Here is a 19,131-nt window from a genome sequence, read left to right as displayed (position 1 = left end):
TCAAGGCACTGTACATTTTATGTATTTCACAAAGTGCTTTTCATGGTTAGAATACAGAAGGACAAATATTATAAAGTTCATCCAAGAAAAAACAGCAACCAAGTCTTACTGGAATTCCTACCTAAACAGAAGAAAACAGTCTACAGAAGAAACAGCTGTTTGTTCAAATGGAAGTGCATTCCACAGACTTTTATAAATAACCTGCATGGTCAGGGTTCAAGATAAAATGTAAAAATGGCAACTGGTTGTTGGAGAGATGCTAGTTTGCAGGTGACTTGAGCAAGGCACCCACCATCGCCCAGTTCAAGATGTGGAGTACTAATTGCTCACCCCCTGCCTGCATGTGTGTGATATGGGCTGCGCTGTGCAATGCAAAATATACAAAGCAATATATAGCAGAGTGTAATTTGAACTGAATGACCCCTTGAGGGATTATCATAAGTATAATCAATTCAAATGTAGTTTCAACCAATTGGGTGTTCTCAACAATATGGACAGTGTTAAGATGTTTGTTGGTGTTAAAGCTACCATAATTGTTAAAGGAAATACATTGAATTTGGAAATCTGTCACTGAATAGCAGTATAAAAACAGTTGCATGTGAAAATGATTGTGCTGTGAAAAAAGGAGCAGCCTTTGTATAGAACTTCATCAAAGTTGTGCCCACATCTTTATGTGTAGGGTGCGGACACCCACTAAGTGACTGATCCTCTGTTGCAACTAAACTTGATGATGCAAATTTAAGCACCGTGATAAAGTACCTGGGTGTGGATATTGTTTGTCTGAACATTTTAAAGGTGTACTCGGGTAAAGTCACTGTTCATGCCAAATTGGAAGTTTGGAATAAAACTCGTATCTTTAGAGTTATAAACAAAAGATCGCAGCTCTATGATCACATCTTATAAACTCCAGAAATGCACTATGCAAACTGGCTAAATGATGCAATCCTCTAAATAAACAAGAGCACACAATGCCATACATCGAAATTCAGAGGACGGTCTGCTGACCCCAAATATACAGAGAATATATGAAAAAAAAAAATGTGTTGCTGTTAAATAATGTGTTGGTCTATAGTTTTTCTTGAATCCTGAGTGGGGAAATCTGTCTTTCATGGGCCAACGTCATCAATGGAAATCACACCAGTTCTTAGTCACAATAGGAACTCACTTCCTTTGAGGTGTTTTGCAAGCTGACTCTACCAGTCCAACTGGCTGCCTTCTGCTCGCGTTCCCATGGCTCGCTCGCACACCTCGGTACAACCTGTTGTTCAATTCTGCCACAACGGCAAAACCACACTTTCAAGTGTATCGTTTTGACAGTGACTAACTTGACTCATACGCATACGTGGTGCAGGGATGAAGACGGCTCATTAGTATCATCACACTGAATGCATAAGTCTGTTTATCTGTGAACTCAATACAGCACATGCATAATGATCTGTCAAAATGCGCTAGATGTGTCTACAATAAGAATTGGTTTTAAAAAGTTACATGATGACAAGCAATATAGAAAATAGCTGGACGGACAACCGACAATAAAAAATAATTGAGGTCAAGTCAGGTTCATTTATATTCATGTAGCCCTTACTCACAAAAGGACTTCACAGACTCACAGTTTACAATAATCAATGACAGCACCTGGTCTAGACCCCATGCAGGCAAGGAAAAACTCAAGAAAACCCATTAAGGTTGGGGGGGAAACCTTGAAAAGGGATCATAGATGGAGGGATCCCCCTTCTAGGATGACCAGGCTGGAATGGATGGATGCCGAGTCGGCTACATTAATGTACAGCATGTACAATGTTGATTAAAACAGTATGAGAGTCCATTTAATGAAACGAAGCACCACAGGTTTAGGCCTGTCCCGGTTAGTCAATGCAGAATCCTCCACAGCAACAGCGTCACACCGCTCGGAGAGGGGAGTGGTATACAAATCTGTGGCGTTCTTTAATTGCGGTTGATTTCTCCAATGTGTAGTGCATGCGTTCAGTGCAGTGGACCGAGGAAATGACTGCAGCATTTTGACGATGATGGCTGCAGAGGTGAAGGAACAGTCCGGCAGTTACTGTAGACCCCTGCGAGCAAGAAACATACTTTATGGCGGGTAAAAAAAAAAAAAGATTATTTTTTCCCTAACTCCTGGTGGGACTCGTGCACAGCCTGCCATATTGACGCCACCATCAGACACCAACACACACACACACAGACAGACGCACACTTTCTCATGGGCACCCACAAAATTCAAAGACTATTCTCAGTCATCTTGCTGTTCTATTATGAGTCTGTAATGATACTTAACTTTACATCGAAGATAAATATTTGTATTTACAGTACCGTCTATACATTGCTGCTTTATGCATCAATATTATGTGTTATCGTTAAGTCTTTAATGTTGTGACAGTCTGCATTAATGCATCTATTCCAAAATACTGTGATTATTCTTAATTATTATTATGATTATTCTCAATCAGAGATATGATTTTCACTAGACAGCGATAATGTGCAATGTGACTAAAAAAGTATTGCAGCTAAAATATGTTTTTCTTTATTAATGGTGTAAGGTAACCAGTGGAACCATTAATCTCATCTAGATTGTATATTGTTTATAATTGACAGTAAAACATTTTAACTTTTTACTTAATTACATTTCTGAGTCCGTATTTGTTTATTTTTATTTAAGTACAGGAGTTGAATCGGTACGTCTAATTTTAACAGTATCTGTAAATACGCAATTAATCCTGCCACTTTGTCCTTAATAACCCTTAGTAAAAGGAAATGTCACCTTGGCATTCAATTATTGTAAGCCACATTTCAGGGACACTGTGGCCCAAAAAAAAAAAAAAAAAAAAAAAACAGCTGTCAATGATGGGTTGGGTCACACAAGTACAATACAAAGGATTCTTTTTTTTTAATCCATCACTGCAGAGATTCACACTGCCATCGGGTGGGTTGCCAGGCAACGACAAACCCCGCCCATACGACACAGCAGTTTTACCTGGGTTGGGCTCACGTGACAATCTCGGTGCTGCCAGCCAATCGGGAGTGAGCACAGGTGCACCGAGGTGAGAGTTTCAGAGACTGAAACCTGCTTGTTCAGTCGGTGGAAAGTGACACCAGATATGTCATTTTCATGCGAACACTTTGGAACAATTAAAGGAAAGGGTGAGACATTTGACTGGACTAACTAACTGAGGAAGGATACAACATCTTCACCGGCGAGATACAAGAGGAGACAAGGCGTGAAATCTATACAGTACCATTTGAAGAAGTGCTGTCACTGTTGTTTGAAGCAAGGTGGTGGCTTTAAATTTGATCACTATCAAGAGTCTCACGTCGTGATTTGGGTCATCGCAGGTGTCGTCAGCTCCTGCTTTACATCAAGTAAGCGCTTTTTTTGGGCACATAATCCACATGTGAATCCCGGCTTGGGTTTGTTCTTCTTTACCAACATCTAACTCATTAAACCAGTTTTACAAAGAAGGCTTCACAAGATTAGTAGGTGGGAAGTCACCCGTGGCAGACACAAATTGTGAGTCAACAAGTGAATGAAATCACAGGTCGGTTGTTTACAAATCAGATAGAGTCACATTTGTACCTTTCTCCATGAAAATTGGATTCGTGTCACTATGGACAAGCCCGATCGTGTTGAGTTTAGCTCGACCACTGGCAACCTTGAATAAGCCAAGCCACATATTTTGCACTGGAAAAAAATCTCACCGCACACCAACCAAAAATTACACAAAGCGGATACACAGGTTAATTGGCATCTAGTGGAAGAGCAATTCAGTTGTTCTGCCTGTCATTATACGTCACTTTCAAAACATAGATCAGCAAAGATACATTGGCAGTAACTAATCATTTTTTGGCCAATTAAATGAAATTGGCTAATTTTCCAGGCACACTACTGTGCCATGGCATCACCGAGCTAAATGATTTAATTTTAAGCATGCAGATTGAAGATAGTGGTAGACTCGATTTACATTGTAAATTGCACCTGCTATAATAATAATTTCACATTACATGTAAAGTACTACTTGATGCCCAATTGTCTCCTCTGTCTCCCCTCTGCAGTCAGAGATGACAGAGAGGGCAAAATGGTGGAAGGCCTTCATGCCAAAGAAGAAGCCAGGGTGCCCCAAGGACTCAAGTGCCCCCTACTCGTCTGCAGACTTCGACCCTTTTGCACAAGACAATTCCAAAGACTCCAAGACCCCCACAGAGCAGTCTCTGTCCCAGCAAGAGTCCACTAACGGCTCCTGCCTCTTCAGCAACGAGACCTACGACGACTCCCACATGGAGTCCCTGTTCAACGATCAGACTTGCCGCAGAAATATGAAAGTGTCCCGCTCTGGCCGGTTTAAAGAGAAGAGAAGGGCACGTATAAGCCTTCCCGTCGAGGATAAAGGCACTGAGAACGTGGCGCCGGCGAAAGACGACATTCGGTGATTGATCGCTGAGAAGAGGCCATTGATGGTACAAAAATGACTTTACAAAGATGAGAAGTAAAAGGCTTCCTTCCCTTGAGGTGTACAGAAGGTTCTGTAGGTTGGTTGCGATGGTGATGAGGAAGGATGACAAGGAGCAGAGAGGACCGGAGGGTCACAGCAAAGATGAGTATATAGTCAATCGTTGTGATACCGAGCCCATTAAGTGAAATTGTGCAGTGTCCTCTTCTTTATGTAAAATATTTCCCTTTACATGCGTGTGTGTTAATGACATTGAATATATGTTTAAATGAAGGATGTGCTTTCTGCAAAAAATGCTTTTATGAAACAGTTGGAAGGCCTTGAGGGATGTTTACGAAGTTGTAAATGATTTGTTAGGAGTGTAAAAGAAATTAAGGATGAGAACCTAAGTGCCTTATGTTTTTTTTTTTTTTTTTCCCTAATGAAGGATGAAAATCCAGCAAGTTTTTACAAGAATGGGTTTTAACAGAGGTGTGTATTATGAAGTTAAGCACTGATGTTGTATCCAGAAGAACAAGATTTGCCAAGATGTGATCCCGCCTCCGAGGTTGGGTTTCGTTTTCATGGTACGCTGTGTTTAGATCACTTGTAAATATTGAAATGAAGGTAACATGAGCAATAAATCAAATTGTTGCTGCACTGAGTGTGTACGTGCGTCATCAATGCTTGACATTTCATTCCTCCATCTGTTTTATATACCGATTATCCTGTTGGGAGTTGCGGGGAGCTGAAATTAAAGGTCCTTTCCTACCAGATTTTATTGATTAAATATAACCTTTCATGTCCTTTTATCAAGTTTGCATGATAATTGTGGTTGGAAATGCCTCCACTTTCCTTTTTCAAACTATACTAGGAGGTCCTTTCCACCTGGCATTTGAGACGGTTGGATTTCTCATTATTATGCGATATGTAAATAAGCTCAAGCTTGGATCGCTGTTGCCATGATCATCGCTGATGAAAGCGACTGAATATAGTTAAGTGTCGTTGCAAAATGCAACATATGTACAGTTTATAGAATGTATTTTTATGGCTTGGCAGCGGCTGAGACTTGCTCGCTTAAAATCCGTGTTGCCATTCAGATGAATTGAGTAGGTAGGCACCCACCACGAAACGGGCAGTTACTTGAATGTTAATTGACAAAACTACGTCACAATGTCATCAATTTCAAATCCACCTGTTTTGCAAGGCTTTATTGACTTTTGCATTCAATCAACAAACCACATACTGTAGATGTCAAACTTAAACCATTTTATCCTACGTTTTGCATACAAAAAGTATTAAAATGATTGAATGCCAGCTTTGAAAATTATTACACAAGACTTTGAATGACAATGACAGTGCAGTGTACGTCAAACTGAGGCCTTTAGTGTTGCTGTTTCCCAGTTAAAGGGAGCAGCAGCACGCTTGTGTCACTGCATTCCTGTCACATACTGCGGCAACGTAACGCTCCAGCCACCTATTTGTTTCAGTAAAGTAAAGAAATGACTAGTTTAAATGAAATATCACGTGGCTGTCTTGTGGCATCTGTTTTCTGTAGGCATTGGAACATGATAGAATCCTTGCATCACGTTTACTCGGGGCTGTCGTGTCATGATGTCAACCCCAGGGGGTGCTGCACGCAAATTTCAGTTTTATTGACCTGCCTGGCAATAGAATGGCACTGGGCCAAAATAAACGCAGATGGGTTTATGTCAAAATCATATGTCACGGTAATTAACTGCCAGGTAGTTGAAAGTGCCAACAAGAAACCACATTGTGAATACCATGCCAAATAAATATCAGGTTTGTAGAAAACATTGTCCATTGTGGCATAGCAAAGTGATTATAGGCCAATTAAGCAACGCGTTATAAATACTGTACTGTAGTACTGCACCATAAATGAAGCCAACAAAGCAAAAACCTATCTTTAAGAAGACAGCCATTGTTTTGGCCTCACTTTGTAGTGCCATTATTACGGCATTGTTGCTGAAGCAATTTGCACAATTTAATATTTCTGTTGTTGATCAGCATTACTACAGTAGTCCACTGTACACATTTCTTCATGGTTGCCTGCGCTTTGTACATTTTTTTATAAAGCACCTTACGACTGGTTTGTATATATGTCCTAAATATAGATGTTTTATATATAGGGTATCTTCCTATTGTTTCCAATTGTTACCAACTACTGGTGACAAAGTCCATGCGTTAAAACATATCTGGCTAATAAAGACGATTCAGATTCAGATCATTATTATTATTATTATTGTAATATCATATTTTCTGCTAGTTAGTACAGTGGTTCCCAACCATACCAGATCATTAGGTGTGCCATGGGAAATTATCCAATTTCACTTTTTTTCCATTTAATGTTATTATTTCAGTATATACTTTTGGTGACATTTTTGTTTGGTGGTGTAATGTGAGATTTTTTTTTTTTCCGCCAATGTAAAATATGTGCCTTGGCTTAATAAAAGTTGGGAAACATTGCTATAGTAATATTTCCCCTCCCAGTGTTTCTTCCCAGTTGTGCGGTGTCCTGCCCCCTTCTGCAATGTGTGTTGTTACACTGCTAGACTTCTGCACAGTGCACATAGTGGAAGAACTACTGCAGCAATCAATAGTCCACTGTTCATGTGCTCAGGGCTGCATCGTAACCATAAAAAAGAAGGAACTAAATCCCTTTCACAACTTTTTGAAGGTTTTTGCAGGTAGTTTTTTAGTTAATGACAGACAGCCGAGCCGACCCGTCGGGTTAAAAATAAAACTATGAGGTCAGTTTGTTGCGCGCCTTCAAGCTGAGGACTTTCTGTAAGCAAGCAGGTGGACAGCTCACTCTTTGTGAAGGTAGGCCCAAGTTCATTGTTTCTAACACACTGTTTCAACGTTTAAAGTAGCTGTGTTTATGCCCATAAAACTTTTTAAATACTAAAAGTAAGTTTTCAATGTGCATCTTAAGGTTTCAAATGCTATTTTACAGCTCCTTACAACAAAAACAACAACGCTTAGATGCATTGGCAAGTTTAATTCTCCCTTTACTCTCCATACACTTGCAGAGTCCAATGAGAGCCAACACAAGAGTTGTATCAAAATGTTTGCCTTTAAAAGATAATGCTCAATTTGCAACGGCACCAATGTACCTAAAGAAGGGGCTGGTCAGTGCATATTCGTGTGTGTGTGTAATATGGTCAGACGGACACAACTTTTACTTTTGAGGAGTTAATTCTGTCCATGGTGCCAACCTTATGCAATCCTTATGTGTACATTAGTTTAAAAAAAAAATAAAAAGTGCCTTGAATCATGCGTTTTGTTGGCTTCTCTTCCCCCAACTGTCAGGTCATTTTGCTATAGGAGGAAGTCAGTGGTCTACAAGTTGAAAACAACTGTGGCATGAGCTGTCTTCCATCTGTTCCTCCACAACATGGCAAGTTTGTGGTCAGCTTAGCCTGTTCAAAGGTCCTTCCTGGCAGTGTCACAGAGAAGGCTGACACACTTTTGACGATAGAAATAGTAACGGAGGAACCTGCCAGTTGCATAGTAAGAGCCTGGCTCACATTCTCTGTTCTAGTTCATCCCAAAGGTTTCTGATGGGGTTGAGATCAGTACTTACGGGTTAATATTATTGTCAAAATGGCTTGGTAAGCTCAAACCTTAAGCTTAAACTGGAATTAAGGCATGTCCCATTACTTTTGTAGTCTTTAAACAAGCAAAAAAAGAGACATGCAGGTTTCTTGTTGCTTATTAAATTACCAGAGACAAGCACGCTCAAATTCCTCACAGATAAGTCAAGGCGGTCATTGTTAGCCAATCAGGGAAAACAGTCGCTTAAGAATTGTGAAAAAGTATACATTAAAAAAGAAGTGCTTCCTGCTCACTAGTATGGAAAACATACATTTATGTCATGTAATTTTCCTGTGGCGGTTTCTGATCCACTACAGCACAAAACTGCAGTGAATGCCTTTCAGGCGTTGAAGGACGGGAGTCTATTACCTCTCACACAACACACACCATTGTTCCTCTTCCGAGTCCAGCCATGGGGCACTGTGGGAAGACAGGGCGAGAAGGGGTAGGTGGGGGGTAGTGTGTCGGACTTCTCCAGAGAGGATGGAGAGCTTTCTGTTTCCTGTTTTGCGCTGTACGCTGCCGAAAGAGCTTCCTGTTCCGAGAATCGGGCGAGAGGTCAACTAAAGTGTTTCGTGTGCACAGTAGCAGCTTCTGATGACATTGGTTCATGGTTGTCCTGTACAGGTGTAGCGGAAGCCTCCAAACATGCCGGTACCCCCGCCACCTCCACCACCGGCGCCCCCTCCACCACCACCTCCCCCGCCACCCCCCAGCACTGCCCCTCCGCTAGTAAGAAAATATCCCTCAAGACTTTTTTGATTGAAACTGTTTGTCCTTCTCTCTTGGCTTCACACCTGGAGGTTGTTTGCATTATTGATGGATCAGTGTCATGTTTCCCAAGAAGGTGCACAGTCTCCACATGGTGACGTCTTTCCCTTCTGAGAAACTATATTTTGTAGCTTAAGTCTGCGTTCAAATCCCCTCAGGCCTCATCATGTGGCAGGAGAACTATGATTATCCTCAATCAATCAGTAAAGGAAAGTACTGATAACAGTGACATAATACTGATAACATGAAGAGAATTATCACCAATGTTTAAAAGTCTCAATATTTTTTGACATTGAAATAATATCACATTTTTGAGTTACCGGGTATTTGATTTTATTAGCTAAAACCGGTAGCTTATGTGTCTAACTTCCTGAAGGGGTGACTATATTATTGATAAGTCACCTAGAAAAAAAAAGAGACTTGAAATTGGCCTCATGATGACAATGAGTGGGAAAAAGATTCTTAAAAAATAAGTGCATATTTAATTTTGGATGATCCATCAAACCAACCTAACTTATTCATGTTTGATTTGAGGGATGGAAATTTTGGTTCGATGAGGAAGGCCGCTAAATACAAGTTATGGGATATATAGATATATATACATTACCATAGAATTGTTATTAGATGTCATATTCATCTTGCAGCTGTATATTCATCATATTATTGAATGTAGGACAAAGAGTGGAGGAAGGACAGCAAGAGGTCCCATTGAGACTGATGTGTGAAAATGTCACACTGTGCTCACAAATAATAATCATATTTGTCTGTGTCACAGTTTCCAGTAGAGTCTCCTAAAGTCCAATCTAGTGGAGGAGGTGGCAGGATTGCTCTGTTAGCCGACATCCAGAAGGGAGCCAGGCTCAAGAAAGTTACGCAGGTCAATGACCGGAGTGCCCCAGTCGTGGACAGTAAGAGAAACAACTTTGCACCAGCGCAAACATGCTGACTTGTTTAATATGCTTTTTGACTGATGGAAATGACTTCATGTTCATCGTTAAGGCTTTAGTTGTGTAGTTCATAAGCTGCCCGTGTAGTTCTGTGGCCATACTTGCGTATAGACACGCACATGCACACCCAAGTGTACACTTCAGGAAGGAATGTCATAAGAGTGTAGATAAGGATGCAGACGGAATGGGAAATTACTATCTAAAGCTGCTAAGACAAAGCAGACTCATGTTGCATTAAGTTTTATTCATATGTAATATATTACTTATCTAATATGCTTTTTGACACACATCATGGTAAATGTTTTTTCCTCTTGACCACATAAAAAAAAAAACTGCACACGTTTCTGCACTGAATTGCATATTCAGTCATGCATATTTTGTAAATTGGTACCACTACTTGGTAAAAACTGGTTCCAGAGTGCCAGACATGCGTATAGTCTATAGAGCTTCAGAGCAGTAGTCAAGTCATGTTTATTTAATCACTTACGAGATTCAAAGGGCTTCACAGGCCCACAGAACTCCAAGAAAGCCTATGTAAGGGGAAAAAAGGAAGAAATCTTGAGAAAAGATCACAGATGGAGGGATCCCCCTTCCAGGATGACCAGGCTGCAATGGATGTCGAGTGGGCAACATTTGTCACATGATATGATTCTATGCCATGTAATATTTTATGTGTAAGTAACAAAACTATAAATTCACATCGCAGGTGGACTGGGAGCCAGTGCGAGTTGGCCAGTATAGGGATAATATGATCAAACATTCATACTAGTGATTGAATACACTCACTATAAATGTAGGTGTGGTTGCACAATCAAATGACATCCAAGACAAGAGCTGTATTGAAAGAAAAATGCTGTCGATTAAGACTTGGACTAACAATGCCTATTTTAATTGTTTTTATCATCTTAGAATGCGTGTTGCATGCATGTTGTTCCTAGAGCCCAAAGCTACAAGCGGAGACGTGTCCAACAATGTTGGTGCTGCTCAGGGTTCATTTGGAGGCACAGCACCCGTTGGGCCATCCTTAGGTGGGCTTTTTGCGGGGGGGTTTCCAAGCCTAAGGCCGATAGGGCAACGAGACTCAGCAGGCAAGACGCCAGGTTGGTAGAAATACAGTGGTACCTTGAATTATGAGTTTCATTTGTTTTGCCACTGAGCTCGTAGCTCAATTTAGTTGTACATTATTATAAATTTTCCCCATTGAAATGCCGTCACAGTGAACGCCCGCATGGTCGTGGTTTGCCATTCGCAAATTCGCCTTTTAAAAAAAAATCCTATCCTCTGTTGTTTGCTGAAAACTCCCCTATTCGCTGTTTTCTTCTCAGGACAGAATTGATTTGGTACTACCAAGTGACTTTTTGGTGCCAAGGAACTATGTTGAAGTGAGTTGAGGAGCTTAATTTATACAGAAGAAGTGCTTTGCGTCCATTTTGTGGCATCTTGTTGCAAAGGAACTATATGTCGAAGTGAGTTGAGAAGCTTCATTTAGACAAACGTAGTCCTTTGACACCATCTTCGGGCATCCATCAGCAACTAGAAACCCTTTTAAAAATGTGTAAATTGGGGCACTCATAAGTCAAGGCACAACTGTCAACAAATATATACTGTAATATATTTTTTGGTTTTGATTCGGGCCGTACAAAAGACAACTCTTGTGTGACTGTGTTGAAGTGTCCCGCTCGAGCTCCTCAGCTTCCCTCAAGCCGCTGTGGAACACGCCCACTTTGGCCGACTTGATCGGCCCCCTCGCAGAGGTCGGCCACCGTCCGCTCTCCTCCTCCTCGGCGCCACCCTCCCCGACTCACGCCAGCAAGCATCTTGGTCCTCTCCCCTTGGACGCGCCCCCTCTGCCGACAACACCCGCACCTCCCTCTGCACTTCCTCCTCCACCACCCCTAGCCCAAGCCTTCCACGACCGCCCTTCCAACAAGCCTCCGCCTCTGCCCTCCTGCCCACCCCCTCTGCCCCCATCTCAGATCACAAAGCCCACCTGGCTCCCCATCCAACACCACCAGAACGCCACCAACGTCCAACTCTCGACGCCTCCCCCTCCTCCACCTTACAACCCTCCCTCTCTCCCTGGGGACCGCTCCTCTTGGGCCTTCTACCCTCTACCGCCCTCTGTTTTCCACTCTGAACCTGCAAGGTTTCCCATTCTGCGTGACTATAGCCCTCTAGGACCCCCACCCCCTCCTCCCCCTCTCCCAAGTTCATACACCCCGAGCTGCCCATCCAGTCTCCCGCCGCCCCCGCCCAGAATTCCTGCAGTGCCTTCGCCGACCTTACGTTTTCTCCCGCCTTCGTACCCCTGCAACGCTCCAACCAGACGGCCACCTGCCGTGCCTAGAAGTGCAGGTTAGTCCTTATCTCAACAAGAAATAATAATTGTGTCGCATGAATGGTTGTGACCAGGTGGAAGAACACAGAAAATAACTTCATCTTATACTCTGTGGCAATGCGATGCTCACCAAAACATTACCGGTAAAATATTGAATACACAGGGACAGTATATGTTTCGTATAGCATTCACTGTGTATTTTCTTAGTCTAATAGAATAAATGCCCAAGTCATATGTGAATATTTTCGGAAAACAGGAAAAAAAAAAAATTAACACAAGAAAATCAGCAAATAAAAAGAGTCCGGTTGCCTCTATTCAACCTTTGTAGATTATACGGAGCCCCCCTGGTGCCAAGGTATGAGAAAAATAAAAATCATTGATAATCTGTTCCCTCAGTTTAGTAAACTGTACCCTCACTTTAGTAAACCGTACCCACAGTTTAGTAATCCGTACCCACAGTTTAGTAATCCGTACCCTCAATTTAGTAATCCGTTCCCTCAGTTTAGCAAATGTCTGGGGCTCCGTATACCTACGTATATCTGTCAAGTGAAGTAAATTCTATTTGTATGTTATATCCTTACTCGTGTGAATTCTGTGTATAAATTGTCATGTCGTGATATATCCTACATCCCATTTTTTCAACTGAAAGGCAATATTGCTGTAGTTCGAGGGGGTTGATCGTTATATAGCAGTACTAGCAGGACTGGCTACAATTAGCCTGCGTGTTTCCTAAACACAGTACTAAACTGAGGGTACGGATTACTAAACTGAGGGTACGGATTACTAAACTGAGGGTACAGTTTACTAAACTGAGGGTACAGTTTACTAAATTGAGGGAACAGATTACTAAACTGAGGGTACGGATTACTAAACTGAGGGTACAGTTTACTAAACTGAGGGTACGGATTACTAAACTGAGGGTACGGATTACTAAACTGAGGGTACAGTTTACTAAACTGAGGGTACAGTTTACTAAATTGAGGGAACAGATTACTAAACTGAGGGAACAGATTATCAATGAATTTTATTTTTCTCATACCTTGACACCAGGGGGGCTCCGTAAGGATTACCATAACATGGATGACTACGAATCTACACAGACAAAAAAAGCAAGCACATTTGTATATTTTATGTACTCTATATTGTGACAATAAAATAAAAATGACTTCATCAAATATGCTATAAGGCTAACGATTTGTTTTTACGGCACTGCCAATATCGATTATATTTGACATTAGTGGCGGGTTGTTTAGTACTTGGGCCTTGAGTGTGGCTTTAAACGCTTTTCACACTGCACTTGGTTTTCGTGGCGTTCACCGCGGAGCAGTGCACAGGACGGCACAAGGACGACAGCTTGTCCACATTTGGCACTGGTTGCTAAGATACCAAACAGGCAGTGTTCTGGTGCTGGTTTGGAAGTAGTTTTATCTCTTCCCACCAGTATGATGTCGCAATTATAGAAACCATCAATACTATAAAAAAAACAACAACAATATAACAGCATGCAACTGTGCCATATACAGTACATCATCTGGAACAGACTCGTCACTGGTTGATATATACACAGGAGATGACATGGTTGTGCACAGTCAGAGTTTCTGGATTGTAATCTTGGCTCAGGCCTTTGTGTGTGGCGTTTGCATGTTCCTCCCTGTGCTTATGTAGGTATTCTGCGGGTTCAGTATATTTCTTCAACGTGCGAAAAACCTATACAGTAATTCTCCCTAGGTGGGAATGAGTGTGAATGGTTGTTTGTCTATATGACTGGCGATCAGTCCAGGGTGTACCCCGACTTTCGCTTCACAGCAGTGGGGATTGGCTCCAGCCTGCCTGTGACCATGAAAAGGATAATGAGTAGAAAATGGATGGATGGACAGATAGATATGCACAGGAGCTCATGTGGTGTTGTAACATGACTAAGCAGCAGTATATCCAATTTAAATGCATTTTTCATGTTAAAGATCACGTTTCTGACACTCCTCTGACTCCTCTGTTCTCCCCACGTGCGTGCAGGTGCCAGTCGTCTGGCTCCTCCTCCAGCTCCTCCGGCACGTTCACCCTCCACTGAGCTGTCCAGCCGAATTCCTCCCCCTCCGCCGCCGCCTCCCCTGCCCCCTTCCAGTGTCAGGAATGGACACCTGCACAGTCTGGGTGAGTTAATGACAAATAATATTTGCGTCAAAAAAGGCATCGTGTTAACTACAGTGGCCTTAGATCTTAAATGTGCTTCTTGCTGACTTGTGCGAGGATGCAAGCAAAAGAATGTCCCTATGAAGGAGATACTTACTTCAGAAAAACATCACGGCAGTTCATAACAAAGGGGCAGACAAATATTTCAGGAAATGTAGGCACATTTAGGTAAACCTGCAAAATCTTTCCATCTATCTATGGATCAATATTCTACTGCTTATCCAGTTCAGAGTTCAAAGTTTGAGACAGCACTCTGGACTGGTGAAGCACAGGCTAATGAAATCCAATATATAACAGCTATAAAAAAAAAAAAAGTAATAAAAAAACCCAAAACATTTCTTATTACAACTAGAGTAAACCGCGGCTATTTGCGGGGGATGGGGACCAAGTGTGAATTATGAAAATCTGCAAGTAATTGATGCCCCCTTTAAAAATGTTTATGCTGTACTGTGATTGCCTTTCAATGCCACAAGATGGCAGCAAAGGACCACTTTTGTCTAAATGAAGCTCCTCAACTCACTTCTGCACCAATGGTTATCGAATGTGAAAACAGGTCAATTTTTTTTATCTTGGTCTATTTTTTTGTACCATAAAAAGCTGGAATTGGATTTTTGGTGTGTAGGCTTTTTATATCCACTGTATATAACAAATATTTCCATGCCTGCATGGTAACGCAACAAATCTTGAACTATACAGATCTTTCATTATCCAAAACGTAACCATACAAATGACGCATTGGTGTTGCAGTGGAAAAAGATAAAATAGTTTGCATCTGAAAATGACACCAAAATTGTATCGTCACCCCATCCAGATGACTTTGAATCCAAATTCCAGTTCCACCCTATTGAAGATTTACCTCCTCCAGATGAATTTAAGCCTTTCCCTCGCATCTACCCAAGCAAAGAAAACAGAGGTATAGCAGCACAGAAAAATCCGCAGTGCAAAAATGACTCTCCTGTTTTCATTCCGTAATGTTTTCTTTTCACTTTCCATCCTTTCTTAACAGTAAACCCTGCCCCCCATGGGATAAGGTCACACCTCAGATGAGCTTCATCCCACACAATTCCTGGATACAAAGGTTAGGAAACCCTTGACAATTACACAAGAGCCAAGGACTTTCAGTTTGGAGGCAGGCATTGTGTTTGTGTGTAAAATGTACCTCGTACTACAGTGTGTGGCCTCTGACCTTTTCTGGACTGGAATGTTTTGAATGCGAGTGAGAGGAGGGCTCTCCCTACTCATCGTCATACACACAGTCTCTGGTGACTGCCTTTCAGGGGCTATTCTGGACATTGTTTCTTTGAAACAGTTTGAGCATTTCATCATGTGCACAGGAAATGAGTGAGAATGAGACTGATCTGCACAGTGGCAAAAATCTGCAGACATTTTAAACTGATTATAGCTGATAAAGACATACACTATGTGATTGTTTACTCGAAACTATTTTAATAATGTCATTCTTCAATTTTAACACAACCAAGTCTCCATGATTTTGGATTCTTGTTGTGGTCAATACTGTTGTATGAGAGGCGTTTCTAACATATTTGTGTATATATATATATATATATATATATAATAGAAGTACCTTTAATTGTAGAATGTGGACTATAATTGGACTTCTACTGTGACTTTATTTACTTGATAAGGATTCCTCTTTCAAATGTACTAACCAGACCTGTGACAACAGTACCACCTCTTGGCCATCAGGTGGTACTGTAAATCACGTGATGAAATAACACTTTTATTTATGTTTTTTTATTTTTTAGGTCACTTTATTGATCGCACTGATTGAAATAGACAATGTGCAAGTGACCTTACAACAACTTATTTTCTTTATATAAAATAAAAATGCAAATAACAGATATTATATTACTGTTTTTTTTTGTGTGATTGTCATTCATTCTGTGCCACTAAAACAGCAAAATCAGAACAGGTCATTTATATATCCATCCATCCTTTTTCTATAGCGCTTCTCCTCTTTGGGGTCACAGGTGATCTTGACTCTATCCCAGCTGACTTCAGGCGTGAGGCGGGGTACACCCTGGACTGATCACTAGTCAATTATAGGCCACATACAGACAAACAATCACACTCACATTCACGCTCTATGGATAACTTTGAGACTTTAATTAACCTAAAATGGATATTTCTGGAATAAGGGAGGAAGTACCCAGTGAAAACCTATGCGAGCTATTCTTCCCATATTTTAAATATAGTTTTTGAATTTATTACAAAGCTTGACAAGAATACAAGGTCCCTGGAGGAAAACCACATTTGGTGACCAACCAGAACAAAGTTACAAGTTTGTGAAAGATCACTACACAAAAACAGTAGCTTCAGTCATTTTCACCAACTATGTGTTCAATGTCACGCATCCAACAGACACAAAGGTAACCTGAAAACTGTCAATGCGCCACATACGGAAAACTGGAGGAGAGTGAACAAATACAGTATGAAAGTGACAGGACACCTTGCATCTTTAAAGTTCATCGTGTTTGTAAGTAAACTCCCTGGAGGATATGAAGCCGTCTTTATTTTCATCTTCCTTAGCGAATACGTCTTGGACCATGTTCTCGTGCAAGGTGTCATTGGGAGGGTAGCCATGACGCTCAAACTCCTTCCTGAAGTATTGTTTTACCTGCCAGAACAAAACCATGCCTCAATAAAAGGGTGTGCACAAATCAACACTTCGTTAGGTACACCAATATAAGAGCTGCATCCAGAATTCTGACTTCACAAAGAATACAATACTCTGTTTACATTGACACTGTCAGAGAGGTATTCATTTTCACAATATGTTTATTATTGTGGTTTTCATTGGCACCACATACTGAGTGCTGTTTCTAATATTTTGCTTTATCAGTTACATGTGAAGAGCAAAATATTGTGATGTAGTGTAGTTCTACAAAATTAAAATATTTGTGAAAGTGTCATCAAAACTGAGCATTATTTTATTCGAAAAGGCAGAATTTTATTACATGTCTCTTTCATTATTATTGTGCAGATGCAAATGTTGCAGTCAGGAAGGGTATTTATTTATTCAATAGTACGTAAAGCTCAATTGTGCTGAGTAAAGTGTATAGTACATTGAAAATATGCAACCTATTGGGAGGAACTGCACATTTGTTTTGAAGCGTTGAAAACATTCACCTCCGACTTGGAAAGCTTCCAGTCGTCATTGAGGTCCATCTCCTGGAAGGACTCGTGCGACCTTGGGCCGTTTCTGATCTCAAGCACCTCAATGATGAATGTCAAGGTGCTTTCAGGAGGGATTTTAACTAACAACACACAAGGTCAAACAGTGAGAGGCTGAGAGCTGTAAACAACAAGCTTGATATCACTTAAGCGTAGTTAAGGGTTAGTTTGAAGAAAAGTGGGTTCATTACAAAGTGTCCTTTGAAGCATTTTGTGGGTGTTAATCATAAAGCGTTATTGCTGAGTGAGCTTACCAGGGCAAGCTTTAGTATTGCTCACATGCTCCACGGTAAGAAAAAAACCAATACTGACTGAACCCTTCAATCAGTACGGGAGTCCTAAAGAGCCGTTGAAAACAACAACACACGTTTACATGCAAGATATAAACATGCCGAACATTTGTAGGAAGGTAGTACAGATGCTAAAACATCCATGTGGGGGCTCGATAGTACCTGTCCCTTCTTTCCCATAGGCCAAAGCTGGAGGTATAATCAACTTCCTTTTCTCTCCAGCACACGTGTTCTGCAGGCCTTTATCCCAGCCTTTGATCACCTCCCTGATGCCCAATGTGAACCACATTGCCAGTCTGTCACCCTCAGCGGGATCAGCGCGACTGTAGACGCAAACAGAAAAAGAAAATGCCGTTCATTTGGTGCACCCACTGTCTCAATCATTCCTGCTGGTGATGATCTAACCGCATGTGTATATGCTGTATATTCTTTACAACAGAATAACATTTAAACAATTGTATGCCTAAAGAAGTCTGTGAGGTTGTGTCATATAGTAACGTTGCACACAACACCGATAGATCCATCCATTTTACACATTTTTGTCACTCTGTTCACAACATAAAAAATAACCAAAGTTATATGTGTAACATTTTTTCCCCTTTTCAGTACAATCATGAGCTAAAAGAGGGGGGAAACTATTTTGTGCACTGAAGTTTTTTGTTGCACCAACTACCAAGTTATCAAAACGAGCATACTTGGCAGTAAAAATCCATTTTTACTTTTGATATTGAGTACATTTCAGAGTCTGTAGTCTTATACACAGGAGTTGAGCCAGTACTTCTACTTTTACCAGCCTTATATGCTACAGCTTCAATACACTACACTACTTGTTACTATGCAATGTTGCAGTGTTTATGTACTGTAGATTATTCACTTCTTGAATGACGTGAATCCATTTTATAAGCATACCTGTCATGAAACATGGTTCCATTCTCGAAGTAGCCTTGATGGTGCACCAGCAGGATGTCTCCATACTTGGATTTGCGATGACAGAGGAAAGGTTTGTGCAGGACTTCGATCTTGACCTCCGCCTCCGGCAGAGCTCCGCCGCAGACGGCGGACAGCAGGGCGGAGCAGATCCAGCTCAGCACCGGCAGCAGCATGGCCTCTTCGCAGGGGGACACCGGGGTGGAAATACGTGGATTTAAAAGGTACTCGAGTGGCGTGCACACTGCAACGCTGCAAAGCGCGGACACTTCGACGTGGCAGTGACGTCAGACCCGGTAACCTCTGTTGCAGGAAATGGGCGTCTGATTGGTTGCCTTCTCCACTCGAACCCCGCCCACACAGACTATCCCCCTCAGGCGAATAGAGACAAGCCTAATTAACCCTTGCTATAC

General features: G+C 41.4%; 3 protein-coding genes across 4 annotated transcripts; 2 read left to right on the top strand and 1 right to left on the bottom strand.

The window, feature by feature from the left end:
- Window positions 1–3,074: 3,074 nt before the first annotated feature.
- On the top strand, window positions 3,075–5,102 carry LOC133470867 (uncharacterized). The gene is made up of 2 exons (XM_061759776.1): window positions 3,075–3,378; window positions 4,069–5,102. Exon 2 carries the CDS (start codon window positions 4,075–4,077, stop codon window positions 4,441–4,443), a length of 369 nt encoding a protein of 122 aa, XP_061615760.1. The 5' UTR covers window positions 3,075–3,378; window positions 4,069–4,074; the 3' UTR covers window positions 4,444–5,102.
- A 1,916-nt stretch (window positions 5,103–7,018) lies between these two features.
- Window positions 7,019–16,168, top strand: wipf3 (WAS/WASL interacting protein family member 3). 2 transcript variants are annotated; one of them, XM_061759778.1, is made up of 8 exons: window positions 7,019–7,286; window positions 8,688–8,792; window positions 9,607–9,739; window positions 10,717–10,878; window positions 11,450–12,133; window positions 14,130–14,267; window positions 15,118–15,219; window positions 15,313–16,168. In XM_061759778.1, the coding sequence occupies exons 2-8, from the start codon at window positions 8,709–8,711 to the stop codon at window positions 15,351–15,353; spliced, it is 1,344 nt and encodes a 447-aa protein (XP_061615762.1). In that variant the 5' UTR covers window positions 7,019–7,286; window positions 8,688–8,708; the 3' UTR covers window positions 15,354–16,168. The 2 variants fall into 2 exon arrangements, with proteins under 2 accessions (XP_061615762.1, XP_061615763.1); XM_061759779.1 differs by lacking the exon at window positions 8,688–8,792 and having other exon boundaries at window positions 7,020–7,286; window positions 9,607–10,878.
- Window positions 16,169–16,258: 90 nt separating this feature from the next.
- On the bottom strand, window positions 16,259–19,062 carry LOC133470871 (peptidyl-prolyl cis-trans isomerase FKBP14-like). Its single transcript, XM_061759784.1, has 4 exons — window positions 18,701–19,062; window positions 17,954–18,114; window positions 17,457–17,584; window positions 16,259–16,944 (listed from the first exon to the last, which is right to left on the bottom strand). Exons 1-4 carry the CDS (start codon window positions 18,892–18,894, stop codon window positions 16,786–16,788), a joined length of 642 nt encoding a protein of 213 aa, XP_061615768.1. The 5' UTR covers window positions 18,895–19,062; the 3' UTR covers window positions 16,259–16,785.
- Between the last annotated feature and the right edge of the window lie 69 nt (window positions 19,063–19,131).

The sequence above is a fragment of the Phyllopteryx taeniolatus genome, chromosome 21 (genome assembly GCF_024500385.1).
Source record: "Phyllopteryx taeniolatus isolate TA_2022b chromosome 21, UOR_Ptae_1.2, whole genome shotgun sequence".
NCBI lineage: Eukaryota > Metazoa > Chordata > Actinopteri > Syngnathiformes > Syngnathidae > Phyllopteryx > Phyllopteryx taeniolatus.
Note: the sequence above shows the minus strand (reverse complement) of the source record. Positions and strands in the feature narration are given on the sequence as shown.

What these genes read in the sequence shown, in the direction of transcription:
- wipf3 (XM_061759778.1), top strand. Translation starts at nt 8,709, where the DNA reads ATGCCGGTACCCCCGCCACCTCCACCACCGGCGCCCCCTCCACCACCA. An exon ending in CCAGCACTGCCCCTCCGCTA is followed by an intron (nt 8,793 to 9,606) that starts GTAAGAAAATAT and finishes TCTGTGTCACAG; the next exon opens with TTTCCAGTAGAGTCTCCTAA. An exon ending in CTCAGCAGGCAAGACGCCAG is followed by an intron (nt 10,879 to 11,449) that starts GTTGGTAGAAAT and finishes ACTGTGTTGAAG; the next exon opens with TGTCCCGCTCGAGCTCCTCA.
- LOC133470867 (XM_061759776.1), top strand. Translation starts at nt 4,075, where the DNA reads ATGACAGAGAGGGCAAAATGGTGGAAGGCCTTCATGCCAAAGAAGAAG.
- LOC133470871 (XM_061759784.1), bottom strand. Translation starts at nt 18,894, where the DNA reads ATGCTGCTGCCGGTGCTGAGCTGGATCTGCTCCGCCCTGCTGTCCGCC. An exon ending in CTATGGGAAAGAAGGGACAG is followed by an intron (nt 17,585 to 17,953) that starts GTACTATCGAGC and finishes GTGTGTTGTTAG; the next exon opens with TTAAAATCCCTCCTGAAAGC. An exon ending in GGAAGCTTTCCAAGTCGGAG is followed by an intron (nt 16,945 to 17,456) that starts GTGAATGTTTTC and finishes TTGTTCTGGCAG; the next exon opens with GTAAAACAATACTTCAGGAA.